This window comes from Myiozetetes cayanensis, unplaced genomic scaffold, assembly GCF_022539395.1.
Source record: "Myiozetetes cayanensis isolate MyiCay16 unplaced genomic scaffold, myiCay2020 scf26, whole genome shotgun sequence".
NCBI classification, from domain to species: domain Eukaryota; kingdom Metazoa; phylum Chordata; class Aves; order Passeriformes; family Tyrannidae; genus Myiozetetes; species Myiozetetes cayanensis.
The window spans coordinates 4,565,703-4,581,782 of NW_026087477.1; the positions used below are offsets into that span (position 1 = coordinate 4,565,703).

Sequence of the window (16,080 nt, forward strand, 5' to 3'; positions counted from 1 at the left end):
GGGACAGGGACCTGAGTCAGGGTGTGCACATCCCAAAGGGGCTCTGGGAGTGGGGGAAGAGCCAAGAGGAGCTCCCACAGCTCCATGGAGTGAAATTCTGGCTGCCACCGTTCCCAGCGCCTGCTCTGACCCAGCTCAGCACAAACCTCAGCTTTTCTGCTCTTTAAGCCTCTTCCTGCCCCCTTTTTCACCCTCAAAACACAACCTGGCACCGCTGGAGAGCTCCACCTGAACCCACAGCGAAGAACTGGCCCACTGACTGTGTGAGAAGGGCCAAAAGTCCTGCAAGGAGGGCCACTCTCCCCAGAGGCTCTCCCCCCTCCACGGGTGCCAGTGCCATCCTTTTCCTTGCCAGAATAATCAGGAGAGTGGCTTTTTGATGAGATCTGTCCCGGGCTCAGCCTTTGTTCCCGGTGCTTTGCCGAGGCCGGGCGATGATGGATGGGTCTGGGAGGCGCCTTCCCTCGCAGCCTTCCCCTCTCCTGAGCTAATGAAAACCCATTTATCACCAGCAATATTTCCACAAATGCCCTAAATCCGCGGTTAGCGCCGAGGCAGCCTCGCTGCAGACGCTCCAGCAGCGCTAATTCCACCTGCCCCGCCCTGCTGAGCACTTCCAAAGGGTTTCCATCGGCAGCGCTGACACATCCCTCCCCTCCAGCCCCTCACCCTTCTTAGTTATGCTTTTCCTGCCTCCAAAGGGGGAGAATCCCGGGCTCCAAAAGCCAGGGCTGGCTGGCAAAGCTGCAGTCCCAGTGTTTGATTCAGTCTCTCCCAGCCACAATCCCTGTCAGCAGCTCCATCCCAGAGGGGCTCCTGGTGGGGGGAGATGCCCCTGAGTGCAGGTTCCTGGGGAGGCCTCCTTCTCTGGGCAAATTAAGGTGTTAATTATTGATAGAAAACCTAGACAGGGCATTAATAAAGTGGGGGGAGGAAATGATTCCCACGTGGGATGAACAGATAAACCCCCCTGCAGCCCTGGGAGGAGCAGCAGCAGCCAGGGGGGATCCAGAGCCAAGGCAAGGCCCTGCTGAGCAGCTCAGCTGGAGGAAAAGGGGCTTTCCTGCTGCAATCTCGGGAAAAGGATGTGCCTGCTGCAAAGGCCAGCTGGGAGATGCCAGGACAGCCCTTGCAGGCCGAGCAGGAATGCAAACCTAGGGCTGGCAGACCCCCTCCAGCTGCCTCCCCTCACCAGCTTTGATTCCTCCTCCTCCACAAAGCACAAAATTACCCTCCCTGGACCCCTGTTGGACTTTAATTGCAGCACCTACGAGGTGCCTGGAGAGGCAGGAGGAGAAGGGTTCAGCACAGGCCACGCTGGGGACTCTCTGAGTCCGCTGAGTGATTTTTTTTTTTTTTTTCTTTTCCCAAAAAGCCACCATGGAGCCCCCCAGGGATGTGTTAGACATTCTCACATCAAAGTCACTTAACAGACTGGCTTAGAGCTCTGGATCTTTATGAGAACACACTGAAACAAGCCCCAGATGGAGGCGAAGCAACGAGGCCCCCCCACTTTGTTCCCAACCTCCGAAGGACGGAACTTGGGGGAATTTGTAATTAAATAACGCCATTAATGAAAAGTAGGTGACCTAAGCCTTCTGAGCTCCTGCATCTGGGCTGCAGAGATCAGCTGCTCCCTTCCTCAGAGGAGAGGGTTATTTTTAGTGCAGAAATGGTCTGTTTACACTTGACAGCACAGGGAGCACAGGCCGTGCGTGTGACACCCCACACACACACATGCACGCCCTGGGACACCATTTCCACGTGCTCCAGAGAAAGGCAAGTGAAATGTGTGGCTGGGAGAGTGTTCCTGAGCACGTCACAGCCCCCCAAAAATCCCCTGTCCCGGGGTAATTTGATAATTATTATGGTTATCAGGTCGTGGTGTGGCGAGGCAGTTCCTGCTCCGAGGGAGAAGAGGGACGTCATGGTGTGCACACAGCCCTGCCTCCTCCCTCAGCTCCCAAAAACCAGCAGCTGCAATGGTGCTGGAAGTGAGGCACTTGTGGAAAAGAGCAGGAACACCCCAGATGGGAGATGTGGCAGCTCCAGCAACAGGGGACATGAGGGAGCCACACCCGGGTGTCAGTCAGCTCCCACCTGGAGCACCTTGGCATCTCCTGCCAAGGAGGGGGAATCAAATTCCATGTCCTTGGAGGCCACTGCAGGTCTAGGAAGGTGTCAGGTGGGAAGGGGAAGGAGGCTGGAATCACCTCTGTCCCTCTGGAATCACCTCTGTCCCCCTGGAGTCATCTCTGTCCCCATGGCATCACCTCTGACCCCTTGGAATCACCTCTAACCCCTTGGAATCACCTCTGTCCCCCTGGCATCACCTTTGTCCCCATGGCATCACTTCTGACCACCTGGCATCACCTCTGTCCCCCTGGAGTCACCTCTGTCCCCCTGGAATCACCTCTGTCCCCATGGCATCACCTCTGTCCCCTTGGCATCACCTCTGTCCCCCTGGAATCACCTCTGTCCCCCTGGCATCACCTCTGTCCCCCTGGAGTCACCTCTGTCCCCCTGGCATCACCTCTGACCCCCTGGCATCACCTCTGACCCCCTGGCATCACCGGGCGTTTCTTCCCCCTGTCCCGTTCCTGCGGTCCCGGTGCTGCCAGGGAGACACGAGGGCAGTGCAGGGTCAGGATCGACCCTGAAATGATGCAGGAGAATCCTGCCAGCGGAGCAGGGTTTGGGGACAGCCCTGTCCCCCTCGCTCCCTGCTTTCTGAAACCCAATCCCAATATCCCCGTGCCTGCATTTCCCTGGGAACAAGGACGGGATCCAGGAGAAAAGGTGTCCGGAGCTCCCCCGCTGCCACCTGCCGGCAAAGCCGGCGGGGGCCACGCCATTCCCGGGGGGAAAAGCTGCTGGAGCAGCTTTTTAGGGCGTTCAGAGGAGCTGAGTTTGTGTCTGCAAAGAGCAGCCGAGGGCGAAGCGGCAGCTGGAGCAGCGCAGAGGGCACCGGGGGGGGGGGAGATTTGGGCAGCAAGGGGACACCTGAGAGCAGCTGCAGCAAAGCTGGGCACCAGCACTGCTGTCTCAGCAGAGAGAAACCCAATCCCGGCCCCAGAAGTTCCCCACTGCAGCTGCATTTTTTATTCCCTGGGGAGATCCAGGGCTTTGCTGCCCCGTCCAGCACCTGGGAGTGGAGGGGGTGCCATCTCCTGGAGGGCACTGCAATGTCACCAGCCTGTCCCCACCTCCACGTTCCCTTGCTCAGCAGGAGTTCCAGAGGGGAGGATTCCTCAAACATCGCGTTTCTCACCCAGGAGGATCCCCAGCCTCTCCCTTCTCCCTGCAAAACTCCTGGGAAGCACTCGGAGGTGTTTGCTCCTCCCCAAGAGGGGCAGAGAATGCTCCAGGGACAAACATTTCCTTAAGTGCACCCAAAACCAGCCAATTTTGGCACGTGATCCATCAGTGTGGAGACAGAATTGCCTGGGAAGGTGGGAGGTGGAAAAACAGGAGCCCCTTGGAACATCTGAGGCAGGTGGGAGGATGAGGAGGTGCAGATTTTGGGAGGATGAGGAGGGTGCAGGACTGTCCCCCCCTGCACACCCAGCACAGATTCAGGACCCACACAGGGTCCAGGTGAGAGAAGATGCAGCAAAGATGCCGAATCGAGGAGAGTTTCCATGGCAACCCAGCCAGGGAACCCCCCCAGATCCCCGGGAAAGAGCAGAGCCAGGGAAGGTACAGGGCACGAGGTGATGGAGGGGAGGGTTGTGATGGGCCAGCCCTTGCACACAGCCCAGGGAATTCCTGATCTGGGAATTTCAGGCATTTTCCCACCTGCCAATTAGCCCAGCAGCCTCCTTTGCCTCCTCAGCCACCCCCAAAGTGCTGCTGGGCAGCAGGAGCATCACCAGCACCTCACAGAGCTCTGACCTCCAGGACAAAGGAGCAGCTTCAGGCACCTCCAAGCCTCCCTGAGGGCACCACACCCACCTCCCCATCACCACGGGGCTGCACTTTCACTCCTGGAAGACCGGCAGGCACCTGAGTGGTTGGAGCTTCCCTGGGGAAACAGCAACTTTCCTCCCTGGAATCAGGGAAAGGCACCCCTGGAACTGCTGCTCCCAGGAAAGGAGGGATTCAACACCCACAGACAGGTTCAATCCTCCTCCAGCTCTGCAAATAAACCCCATTTTACCTCCACACAAGTGCTGCTGCCCACCCCCAAGGCCCCACAATCCCCCTCACCCCCCGAAAATTCAATGCCCAGCCACGTGTTGCAATAATTATTTATTTGGGCAGTGGCCACAGACAGAGCCTGAGCCAAGGCAGGAAAAAATTCACAGCCAGGAGTATAAACTGGATGCACAAAGCAGGCTCATTCCAAGAAAACCCCGGGATCAGCCCCCCCCAGGCACAACCTCCCCACACGTGCTCCAGGAATTTTCCTCTTGGAAAACTCTGGACTGTGGCACAGATAAGAGGCTGAGCTCATTTTGTCACAGTATTTTTAGCCTCTGGCTCAGGGGGGAATCTGTTGATCCAAACAAGTGTGAGTGGCAACCACAGCCCTGGGAAGGGAGAGAGCAGGGACTGAATGAAGGGGGACAGACAGAGGAGCTTTTATGTCCCCAAGAATCCAGGTCTGGCCTCTCCTCTGGTGGAGGAAGGAAAAGATCTGCTTAAAAAATTCCCCAGGGGGCTCATCCAGCCTGCCAGGAATGGCCCAGCCAGGACTGTGCAGGAGAACAAAACTCCTCCCTGTGAGGGTGGGGAGGCCCTGGGATGGATTTCCCAGAGAAGCTGGGGCTGCCCCATCCCTGGAAGTGTCTAAGGCCAGGCTGGAATAACCTGGGCTAGTGGGAGGTGTCCCTGCCCATGGCAGGGGAGGGGGACTTGTTGATCTTTAAGGTCTTTCCAAGCCAACCCATTCTGGGATTTGGGGATTTTCCCCAGCACTGATTCCAGTCAGCAGTGTCCACATCAAAAGGTGCCAGATGCCAATATTCCCAAAGCAGCAGCATGATCAGGGCAGCCCAGGGGATGTCACTGCTCCTCCGGCACCTTCCGCTTCTTCCGCCGCTCCATCTTCTTCTGCAGCTTCCTCCTCAGCCGCAGCTGCTTCCTCCTCTCCAGGGTCTGCTGCACCTTCTCCCGGCATTCCTTGTTCTTCTTCCTGATCTTGGCCAGCTCTGCCTTTCTTTTGGCCTCCAGGTCTGGGTCCTGCAGCGTGGCAAAGGGCAGGACAGTGGGTGACCCCCCCGGGACAGCACCGGCCCCTCGGCCTTTCCCGGGCACCCACAACTGGAAGGGGCTGCCAAAGCCAGACCCTCCTCCAGGGCACTTTTTAATAGCAAAATATTTAATATACCCTTTAAAACAAACCCTCAGCACCCAGAAGGGGAGTGAGCCCTCCTCCCCATGGCATGAGGGAGGAACTGTCCTTCCCTTCTCACACTGAACCAGCTCAAAGCTGGAGCAGCAACTCTCTCACCTTCCCCTCAAGGATCATCTGCTTCCTCTTATTTATTTCTTTCTTCTCATCAAAGTCCATTCCCTCCAGCTCCTGCAAAGGGAGAACACAGCAGGGCACTCAGTGACTGACACAGCCCCACCAGGACATTTGGTGCCTGAGAGCCAAAAAGCACCAGTTTCAACACCCAGCAGCAAAAATTACCTGCTGCAAGAACGTGCAATAATAGAGCAAACCAAGGGAAGAGAAACCAAAACGACCCTCCCACACACCCCTCCAAAGTGTTTTCTGCAGGGATCTGTCCAGGATCTCCAGCCCCCTGGACAAAGGGGCTCCCACTCACGATTTCACACTCCCTCCTGGTGACGTTCACTTGGGTGAGGATGTCCAGCACCTGCTGCTCCTCCACAGAGAACTCCTTCAGCTGCAGCTCTGAACCAGGGGGAGACATTTACACACCACTGAGTTGGTTAAAGAACTCCAGGGGCAGATCCTCAGCTAGGAAAAAAACCCACAGTGGCTCCTCTGACCATCAGGGGAATCACTGCCAGGTCACTCCCCTCTGCCTACGACTCCCCACAGCACAAGATGCTGCATTTACTGGCTCTACTTCCCAGAAAAACAGGACACCTGAACCTGAAGCAACCTGTTCCTTTTGTCCCCCTTGGCAGGGAGGAAGAAGCTGCTTTGACAAAGAGGTCACAGAGAGGACTCCACCAGAAAGAGCAGGAGGACAAACACCCAAACACCTCCTGCCCGACGCGCTCGGGAGCTCAATCAGCAATTCAGGTGCTCCTGCTCTTTTCTGAGCCTTTGCCAGGCAGGGAAGAGAAACCTTTTTGATGCTGAAGTTGCCCTGAGTGCTGAAATGTGTGATCCCCCCCGGCAGCAGGATGCCCAGAGCCCCACTCACTGATCTCCTGCTCGATGGCGTGCACCAGGTGGATGTCGTACTGGGTCACCAGGGTGATGGCGATTCCCTTCCGGCCTGGGAGGTGCAAACACAGGGAGAGGTGAATCCTGGCAGGCAGAGATGAACCCAACCCGTTCCAAACCCACCCTCCCACCCTCCCTGAGTCAGCCTGAGGGGTGCTCTGAGGGGTCTTTATTTGCTCCGGAGGTTCCGTTCGCTCTCGGTGCGGCTCAGCCCCATCCCTGCAATCCTGAGGCAGGATTCCAGTGATCCCAGAGGACCTGGCGCTGCCTGAGAGCCCCGTGGTGCTGCTGGGACACCCCCTGAGCCCGCCCAGGGCCCAGCCCCTCGCTGGAGGCAGTGACAGGGATGCCAGTGGGAGTCCCCCCAGCTCACCCGCGCGCGCCGTCCGGCCCACCCGGTGGATGTAGATTTTGGGCAGCCCTGGAGTGTTGTGGTTGATCACAACCTGGACTGCAGGAATGTCCAGCCCTCTGGAACGCAGGAGAAGAGAGCAGAGGTTGAGGAAACAGTTTTAGTATCACAGAATTATAAAATCCCAGAGCGGTTTGGGTTGGGAGGGACCTTAAAGATTCCACCCCCCAACGCCTTCCACCATCCCAGGGGTGCCTGCACTTTGATTCCTGCTCTCTGCTTCCTCCAGCAGCCCCATATTCCATGAACATGGGCTGATTGTAGGACAAACTCTTTCCCCACACAACTCTCCAGCAGTTAAAGGAATTCCAGGGAACACCCCCTGAGCCTCAGAGAAACCTTCCTCCTAAAAACACCCCCCCCATCAGAGCTACTTCACACACCCACACAGGCTCCAGACCACGGCTCAGAGGGGCTGGGAACACCCCTGTCCCACCCAAGAGTAGGGGATTGAAGGGTCTCCTCTTGCTAAACTCGGCCTAAACTCCCCAGTGGTCGTGACCTTCGGGAACAGAGCCCCTGCTGTACCTGGCAGCAACGTCAGTGGCAATGAGAATCTTGAAGATGCTGGATTTGAACTTGGCTAAAGCTGCAAATCGCTGCCTCTGTGGGGGAGAAGGGTCTGTGTGGGGGATTTGGATCCACAGGAGCTGCAGGACTTGGGGTCTCCCAGCTCAGGGATGCAGCTGGAAGCAGCCACCTCCCAGATGTGCCCGTCCCTCACCTGCTTCATCATGGAATGCAGAGCTACAGAAGGGAAGCTGTACTTCCTGAGCATCATGTTCAGGACCTGGCAGTCCCTTGAAGGAAGAAACACAGGGAAAAACGATCGGGATGTGCCAAGGAAAGGGATCAGGACAGAGCTGGGACAGGCAGGGACACTTTCCACCATCCCAGGCTGCTCCAACCTGGCCCTGGATGCTCCCAGGGATGGGGCAGCCACAGCTGCTCTGCCCAACCTGTGCCAGATGTAAAGACCCAGCAAGGCAGCCACAAGGAGCAACCCCGCTCACTTGCAGGTCTTAGTGAAGATAATGATGGACCAGTCCTCGTGCTCATCCTGGAATGTCTGGATCAGGTGCACCAGGTAGGCATCTTTCACTGCCTCAGGCACCAGCAGGTACCGCTGGTCCAGCTCCTCCACCGTCCTCACCCTGCCAGGGGGGAGCACCAGGTGAGGGCCAACAGAATCCCAGAATCCCTGAGGCTGGAAAAGCCCTCCACAATCACCCCCATCCCCACCTTGTCCCCCAGCCCAGAGCACTGAGTGCCACGTCCTCAGACACCTCCAGGGGTGGGGACTCCAAACCTCCCTGGGCAGGCCCTGCCAAGGCCTGGCCACCCTTTCCATGGAGAAATCCCTCCTGATTTTCAATTTGACCCTCCCCTGGCGCAGCTTGAGGCCATTCCCTCCTGTCCTGTTGCTCCCTTGGAGCAGAGCCCGACCCCTCTTGGCTCCCCTCTCCTGTCAGGGATTGCAGAGCCAGAAGGTCCCCCCTGAGCCCCCTTTTCTGCAGGCTGAGCCCCCCCAGCTCCCTCGGGGGCTCCCTGGACTCACTCAGACTGGGCCTCCCAGAAGAAGGGCTGGTTGGCAGCCAGGCCCCGGAGCTGGCTGAGGGTGGCAGTGAGGGTGGCACTGAACAGCAGGGTCTGGCGCCGGGCCGGGACGCTCTCCAGGATGAGCTCCAGGTCGGCAGTGAAGTCGGCACAGCCCTGCTCCAGCAGCCGGTCAGCCTCGTCCAGCACCTGGGAACGGATCCCTCAGCGCTCAGCCGGTCCTCAGGCACCCCAAAAACACAAACATTCCCTCCAGCTGGGAAAGGGCCTTACCAGGAATCGGAGCTTCCTGAGGCTGAAGGTGCTGGAGCTGCGCAGATGATCCGCCAGCCGGCCCGGCGTGGCCACCACCACGTGGGGCTTCCTGGCCAGCTCCAGGGCCTGGGCCACCATGTCTGGGGGGGAACAGTGCTTGGAAATTGTATGGAAATTGTATGGAAATTGTGTATATTTTATATATATATATATGGGTATGTACATATAAAAATATAATAATATAAAGCATTATATATTATATAGCAATATATTGTATATATTGCATACAGTGTATATGGATATATTGTATATATGGGTAGAAAATCTAATACCATAATTAATAAATCACATTAGACGTTATATAATAATATATTGTATATGCTAAACATAGTACATATATATATTGTATAGATGTATATAAATATAATAATATAAGTAATATAAAACTATATATTATACAGCAATATATGGCATATATTGCATATATGGGTATATTGTATATATGGATATATATATATTGTGTGTATATATATATGTATATATACATATATATATGTATATATTGTATATATGGGTATATTGTATATAGGGATAGAAAATATAATACCATGAATAATACATCATATTAAACATTATATAATAATATATTGTATATATTATACATAGTGCATATATATGTTGTATAGATGTATATAAATAATATAAATAATATAAAACATTATACAACATTATATTATATATATGACATATATATATTTTATATTACACACATTTATGATATATATTACAATTATACATATTGGCTACATATAATAGATATTAAACTAATAAATCTAAATTAATAGATATAAACTAATATATAATATATGCTATTATACAACAAATGCTATTATATCATACATATTATACTATCATATTATACTATATTATACTATACATATACTATCATATAATACATTCTTTATATATTCTATTATGCATATATAATGTACATATTACATACATGTTATATACAATGTATATACTCATATACACAAAATGTGTACAATATATACATTATATATAATATTGTATAGTATGTAATTTATATATATTATATTATATTGTATTATATTTATATTTATAAAATCCAGGATCCCCAGGGCAGTGGGCATTCCCCTCCAGCTCAGGCTATTCCAGGGCTCCATGAAATCCCCCCCTTTCCCACCGCACCCTCTCCCCCAGGGGGTCAGGGGGGAGGGCGAAGCCCCCCCGGGACTCACCGAGGCCGCCCACGACCACGCAGTCCTTGAGGCCCAGGGGCTTCCCCAGCACTCGGAACTGCTCCGCGATCTGCTGCGCCAGCTCCCTGAGGAGGGAAGGAGGGGGGGAGGCTCAGGGGGTCGCTCCCCGGCACAGAGGGGGCTCAGCCCTCCGCGGGGGTGCCTCGGTACCTGGTGGGGGTGAGCACGAGGCAGAAGATGCCGTAGGGGTCCTCGGACAGCGCCTGCAGCACGGGCAGCACGAAGGCCGCCGTCTTCCCGCTGCCCGTCTTGGCGCAGCCCAGGCAGTCCCGGCCTGCGGGAGGGACGGGGACCGTGAGCGATAACCGGGGGGCTCCAGGGACCATGCCCGGGGCAGGACGGGGCCGTTCCCGGGGGATGGAGGGAGGATCCCGTCAGGGACCGGGGATGGGACAGAGGACGCGAGAGGTCGCTCCCGGGGGCCGGGGGGGGGAGGGTCTCACCCTGCAGCACGGCGGGGATGCAGGCGGCCTGCACGGGCGTGGGCCGGGTGAGCCCGACCTGCCGCGCCTGCTCCGCCAGCCACGGCGAGAGCCCGAGCTCCCGGAACGCCGCCATCGCACCGGCACACGTGGGAGCCCCGCCCCGGGCGCGCCCCGATGGCGTCACCGCCGCTCCCGCCGCCCATTGGCCACCTCCCCTCCGGCCCCGCCCACACAGCCGTGTTCAGCGGGTTTTCTCGCCGTCGCAGCGGTGACGTTTACATCTTCTATTGGCGGTCGCCATGGCGACGGCGGGATCCTCGCTCTCCTATTGGCTGTCGCCATGGCAACGGAGGGCTCCTCGCTCTCCTATTGGCTGTCTCCATGGCAACGGAGGGCTCCTCCCGGCGGGCGCTTCCGGGTACGTGTGTGAGGGAGCGATGGCGGCCGGGACGGGAGCGGCGCCGGGCGGGGACGCGGACGAGCTGTTCGACCTCCGCAACAGCTTCTACATCGGCGCCTTCCAGGCCGCCATCAACGAGGCGCAGCGCGCCAAGGTCGGCGGGGCCCTGCGAGGGCCGGGTGGTGCTTTGAGGGGGGGTCCTTAAAGGGGCCCGACTCGCCCCGGGAGGGGGTCGGGGGTCCCTGAGGGGCTGGGGGGGTGCGAGGGGCTCTCCGGGGGGCTGTGCGTGGACAGTCCCCTCAGACGTTCCCGTTTGCAGCCGTCCAGCCCCGAGAAGGAGGTGGAGAGGGACGTGTTCCTGTTCCGAGCCTACATCGCCCAGGTGAGGCATCCACGGGATGTGGGATCGGTCACGGGATCCTGGGGTGGTTTTGGGTGGGAAGGACCGTGAGGATCATCCGGTCCCACCCCCTCCATGGGCAGGGATGTTCCCACTCTCCCAGGTCGCTCCATCCCGGGATTGGGGGCTGGGATGACGGTGCGGGGTTTTTGGGGGGATATAAAGCAGAAATCCGCCTTTCCCGGGGGGGTTTTGCTGTCCTGACCGAGGGTTTAGGGAATTCTTTCTGGAAAACAAGAAGGGACTCACGGGCTGGGCTTTGTTGCCTTTCCCAGAGGAAATACGGAGTAGTCCTGGATGAGATCAAAGGCAGTGCCAGCCCCGAGCTCCAGGCAGTGAGGATGCTGGCAGAGTACCTGGCAAATGAGAGCCAGAGGTAAGAGAGATCAGCCCCTAAAATAGAGTATAATAGAGTATAATATCATATAACATCATATAACAGCACAATGTAATATTATAATATGGGATAGTGTTATATTAAATAAGAAAATATGATATAAAATAATATGTAGTATTAAATATAACAGGATAAAATGTAGCATAATTTTATGATATAATATAGTGATATAGTGTCATAATAAAGTAAAATATAAAATAATAAAATATACCATAATATAATATAAATTAATAACATATAAAATAATATAATATAATATAATATAGTATAATATAATATAAAATAATATAATATAAAATAATATAATATAATATGGTGAGTAATACCAAATATAACAGTATAAAATATAACAATATGACATATGTGATATACTATAATAATTATGATATAGTGTTATAATATAATGAAATATAAAAGAAAATAATAAAATAATATAAAATATAACATTATGACATAATACAGTAAACATAAAACAGCATAATATGCTGTGTAATGACATAATACCATACTATGTAATACCACAATATGTAATAATATAATTACATAAATTGTATAATAAAATACAGAAGAATATGATATAGTAATATAGAACAGATTATATAACACAGTAACTCCAGAATTCCCAGCTGGGAATGTTTCCCTGTGGGAAGTTTGTTGCAGAATGGGGGGGGTTTGTGGTGATTTCTGTGTTGTTGCAGTGAATCTCAGTAAGGGACAATCCCCAGGATCCCAGAATTCGCCCCTCCCACTATCCCAGGTTGTTCCAGCCTGGCCTGGGACACTCCCAGGATGGGGCAGCCCCGTCCCTGTGGGGCTGTTTTACCTCCCTCACCCCCCTGTGCCGTCCCCAGGGATGCCATCGTGGCTGAGCTGGACAAGAAGATGGCCAGGAGCGTGGACGTGGCCAACACCACCTTCCTGCTGATGGCAGCCTCCATCTACGTCCACGAGCACAACCCCGACGCTGCCCTGAGGGCCCTGCACCAGGGGGACAGCCTGGAGTGGTGAGTGGGAGTGGGGCAGCCAGGACTGACCCCCTGATTGCTGAGACGGGCACTGTGGCAGGCAGGGAGCTGGGAGGAGGCTCCCAGGCTCAGGGCAGGGAATCACTCAGCGATTTGGGCTTGGGAAGGACCATAAAAATCACCAAGCAGGGTGTGCAGCCGGGCCTGCAACGCTCCCAGGGCTGGGGCAGCCGCGGCCTCTCCGGGAAATCCATCCCAGGGCCTCATCCCAGAGTCCCCCGAGCTGGATCCCAGCAGGATGCTGGAGCCCAGCCCTGGCAATCCCCCTTCTCTTGTTCCTTCCAGCATGGCCATGACCATCCAGATCCTGCTGAAGCTCGACAGGCTCGACCTGGCCCGGTGGGTTTGGTCTCCTTTTGCCCTCTGGGGGTGTCTGTGTGGGCAGGGCCACACAGGGGAGGGAGGGAGGGAGGATCCAGCCCCTGCAGTGACACAACCAGGGGTGCTTTGGCCCTGCAGGAAGGAGCTGAAGAAGATGCAGGAGCAGGATGAGGACGCGACTCTGACCCAGCTGGCGACTGCCTGGGTGAACCTGGCCGTGGTGGGTACCTGGGACAGGGATCCCTGCCCCACAGCCCCCCCAGAAACCACCACAGCTCCCCTTCCTGGGGGGGCTCCTCTCACCTCCTGCTTTCAGCAGGACACCCAGGCTTGAGTTTTTAACAGAGAACATTCTAGGGGGGGTTGGTTTCACAAACTCACCAGCTGGTTTGATGCTCTTCCTCCTCACAGGAGGCAAGCCTGGCTCATTTGATCATTTAAGTGGTTCTTAATATTTAATATTCCTGCATTTCTGTGATCTGCCCTGGCTGCTGTGCTGTGGGGCAGGAGATCACAGGGAGCACTTGGTGCTCCGCTGTTCCCCTTCATGACCTTGGGTATTAACTCTGTCCCCTGGCGCCTCGAGGTTTTAGGGGCTTCTTGGCAGCCTTGGGGGTGTTTTGTGTCCTCCCTTTGCAGGGTGGGGAGAAGCTGCAAGATGCTTATTACATTTTCCAAGAGATGGCAGACAAGTGTTCGCCCACCCTGCTGCTGCTGAACGGGCAGGCCGCCTGCTACATGGCCCAGGGGAAGTGGGATGATGCCGAGGGAGTTCTCCAGGAGGCTCTGGACAAGGTGCTGCCTGCTTTTCCCACCTCCCAGGGGGGTGCTGGGGAGAACAGCGAGGGCTTTCCCCGGGAAAATCCATGGAAATCCCAGTGTGTGGGTTGGTGTCGCTGAGGGTGGGGCTGGTGGTGGAACCCCGGGATGGTTTGGGGTTGGAATCCTGGGATGGTTTGGGGTTGGAATCCTGGGATGGTTTGGGGTTGGAATCCAGGGATGGTTTGGGGTTGGAATCCAGGGATGGTTTGGGGTTGGAATCCAGGGATGGTTTGGGGTTGGAATCCCAGCATGGTTTGGGTTGGGAAGGACCTTGAAGGTCAGGGGGTTGGGCAGGGCCGGTTCCTGCAGGCCTGGTTGCTGCTGTCAATCCCAGGAATCCGTGGCTGTCGTTGCTTGCAGGACAGTGGCCACCCTGAGACCCTCCTGAACCTCGTGGTGCTCTCGCAGCACCTGGGAAAGGCTCCGGAGGTGAGGCTGGATTGGGAGTGTGTTCTTGGATGGCTGGATCCAAGAACTTTGGGAGTTCTGTGCGTTCCCAGCAGGGCCTGGGCAGTGAAAAAGGGGGATAGTTCTGGGGGTGGGGAGCTCACACCTCTCAGGAGGTGTTGGTGGAAATCCAGTGCACGTGGGCCAGGCTGGACAGGGCTTGGAGCCACCTGGAAAATGTCCCTGCCCTGTGGAAGGGCTTGGAATTAGATGACCTTTAAGGTCTTTACTGGTTTTAAAAGGTCTTACTGGTTTCCACTGGGGCTGCTGACGTGGGGGACACTGAGAAAAGGGGGTTTTTAGCTGTGAACCAAACCCTTTGAGGGGTTGATTTGTTGCACTTTGGGCTTTTCCTCCCCTTTTTTTTGAAGGTTTAAACTTTGCTTTCCTCCCCCACCCCAGGTCACGAATCGTTACCTGTCCCAGCTGAAAGATGCTCACAAAAACCACCCCTTCATCAAGGAGTACCAGGCAAAGGTACAGAGTAGAAATTAATGATATAAAGTCGAATTTATTTGGCCTCAGCTTGAGCTGTGATGGGGCAGGTGGGTTGTGGACTGAGGGGTTCCTGCCCTGTCACTCTGGAGTTCAGTTTTCCAGCCCTTGGGAGAGATTTTTGGGAAGCACGAGCCGGGTGGGAGGTACCTGAGGACGGCACAAAAGCTCTGAGGAACAGGTTATTAAATCCAGGTGGAAATTTGTTGCCATCAGATATTAAATAGAGGAAATGCAAGAGATAAAATAGAATTTTGGGGAGAGGGGAAGGGAAAAGGAAGCAAACTGAAAAAAAAACCTGGGGCAGGTGATCTCATTCCTTAGAATTCCTCTAGACTTAGGGAGCTGTTCTCTTCCCTGGGAATGTGATAAACTCTGAATTAACAGAAGTTTGGATTTATTTAAAGTTTCCTTTCTTTTGCAGGAGAACGACTTTGACCGGCTGGCCCTGCAGTACGCACCCAGCGCCTGAGGGGCCCAGGCTGGGCCTTTCCTGGGGGTTCCTGTTCCCTGGAACACAAAAAATGCCCCTCTGGAACGTGGGAAATCCCCCCTGCAGATCAGCCTGGTGGCCCAGCAGGGGTGGGGCTGTACCTGTGTCCAGCACCCAAATTTGGGGGCTCAGAGCCCACCCTGGGCCCTGAACTCGGGGTTAACCCCGGTGCAGATCAAGAGGGTGCAACCCTTGTACCTTAAATATTCCTAATAAAGCTTTTCCTGGAGCTTTGTGCCCCCCCTGATTTCTGGAATTCAGGTGATTCCACTGCAGGACCGAGCCCTGTTTGAAGGTGGGAGAGTGTGAAGGGTCAGTTTTAATCATCTGCACTCAGCACCTGGATCAATCCCGAGTTATGGATCTTCCCTCAGTCCATCTGACCACCACTCCTGTGACTTCAGCACCCCCTGGGAGAAGGATCCCTGGCCTGTAGGGCTGTTACTGCTGGTGAGGAAGGGGGAAAAGTCCCAAAATAAAACTAATCCTGCTGTAATAGGCTCAGCCTGAGCCTCGGGCGTGTCCTGGAGCCGGCATGTGTGTCCTGGAGCCAGGGCATCCCTCCTGGAGCACGTGGGGCACTGCCCTTGTCACCAGCCCCTGCTGGAAGTGTCCTGGTGGTGTCCTGGGATACAACCCTGGGATTGTGGCCTTCGTGTCCCACCCAGTGCCCTCTGTGCCCGGATGGCCCCGTGGAATCCTCGGCTGGGCCCTCCTGCCCTGGAATATTTGGGATCATCCTGGGAATTATCGTTTGGGGAGGGGGAGGAGGGGGGGTTTGCACTGTCAATGTGTGTCCCACGGGCGCTTTCTTGGTGCTCCCCTGGCCGTGCTGGCCCTCAAAGGGCCCTTTGTCCCCTCCCTTGGCTCTGCAGCTCCTTTCAGTCAGGGGTTTATTCACAGCCCGGCCCGGGGAATGAATGTTCCCTTTGTGGAGCTGTCTGAGGGAGACCTGAAAGGGGCTTGTGTGCTCAGGGC

General features: G+C 54.8%; 2 protein-coding genes across 2 annotated transcripts; one reads left to right on the forward strand and one right to left on the reverse strand.

Moving 5' to 3' along the window:
- Positions 1-4,236: 4,236 nt before the first annotated feature.
- DDX49 (DEAD-box helicase 49) lies at positions 4,237-10,451 on the reverse strand. Its single transcript, XM_050320881.1, has 13 exons — positions 10,321-10,451; positions 10,028-10,151; positions 9,857-9,942; positions 8,613-8,734; positions 8,341-8,528; positions 7,796-7,936; positions 7,507-7,582; positions 7,311-7,387; positions 6,744-6,841; positions 6,348-6,422; positions 5,778-5,866; positions 5,456-5,527; positions 4,237-5,184 (listed from the first exon to the last, which is right to left on the reverse strand). Exons 1-13 carry the CDS (start codon positions 10,433-10,435, stop codon positions 5,008-5,010), a joined length of 1,440 nt encoding a protein of 479 aa, XP_050176838.1. The 5' UTR covers positions 10,436-10,451; the 3' UTR covers positions 4,237-5,007.
- A 267-nt stretch (positions 10,452-10,718) lies between these two features.
- COPE (COPI coat complex subunit epsilon) lies at positions 10,719-15,331 on the forward strand. The gene is made up of 10 exons (XM_050320896.1): positions 10,719-10,856; positions 11,022-11,084; positions 11,378-11,478; positions 12,351-12,503; positions 12,810-12,863; positions 12,984-13,065; positions 13,485-13,640; positions 14,028-14,096; positions 14,517-14,591; positions 15,034-15,331. The coding sequence occupies exons 1-10, from the start codon at positions 10,740-10,742 to the stop codon at positions 15,079-15,081; spliced, it is 918 nt and encodes a 305-aa protein (XP_050176853.1). The 5' UTR covers positions 10,719-10,739; the 3' UTR covers positions 15,082-15,331.
- The last annotated feature ends 749 nt before the right edge of the window (positions 15,332-16,080 follow it).

What these genes read in the sequence shown, in the direction of transcription:
- DDX49 (XM_050320881.1), bottom strand. Translation starts at nt 10,435, where the DNA reads ATGGCGGCGTTCCGGGAGCTCGGGCTCTCGCCGTGGCTGGCGGAGCAG. An exon ending in GCCACTGACGTTGCTGCCAG is followed by an intron (nt 6,842 to 7,310) that starts GTACAGCAGGGG and finishes CCTGCGTTCCAG; the next exon opens with AGGGCTGGACATTCCTGCAG. An exon ending in CCAGGAGGGAGTGTGAAATC is followed by an intron (nt 5,528 to 5,777) that starts GTGAGTGGGAGC and finishes CTCCCTTTGCAG; the next exon opens with GAGCTGGAGGGAATGGACTT.
- COPE (XM_050320896.1), top strand. Translation starts at nt 10,740, where the DNA reads ATGGCGGCCGGGACGGGAGCGGCGCCGGGCGGGGACGCGGACGAGCTG. An exon ending in TCCGAGCCTACATCGCCCAG is followed by an intron (nt 11,085 to 11,377) that starts GTGAGGCATCCA and finishes TGCCTTTCCCAG; the next exon opens with AGGAAATACGGAGTAGTCCT. An exon ending in TCAAGGAGTACCAGGCAAAG is followed by an intron (nt 14,592 to 15,033) that starts GTACAGAGTAGA and finishes TTTCTTTTGCAG; the next exon opens with GAGAACGACTTTGACCGGCT.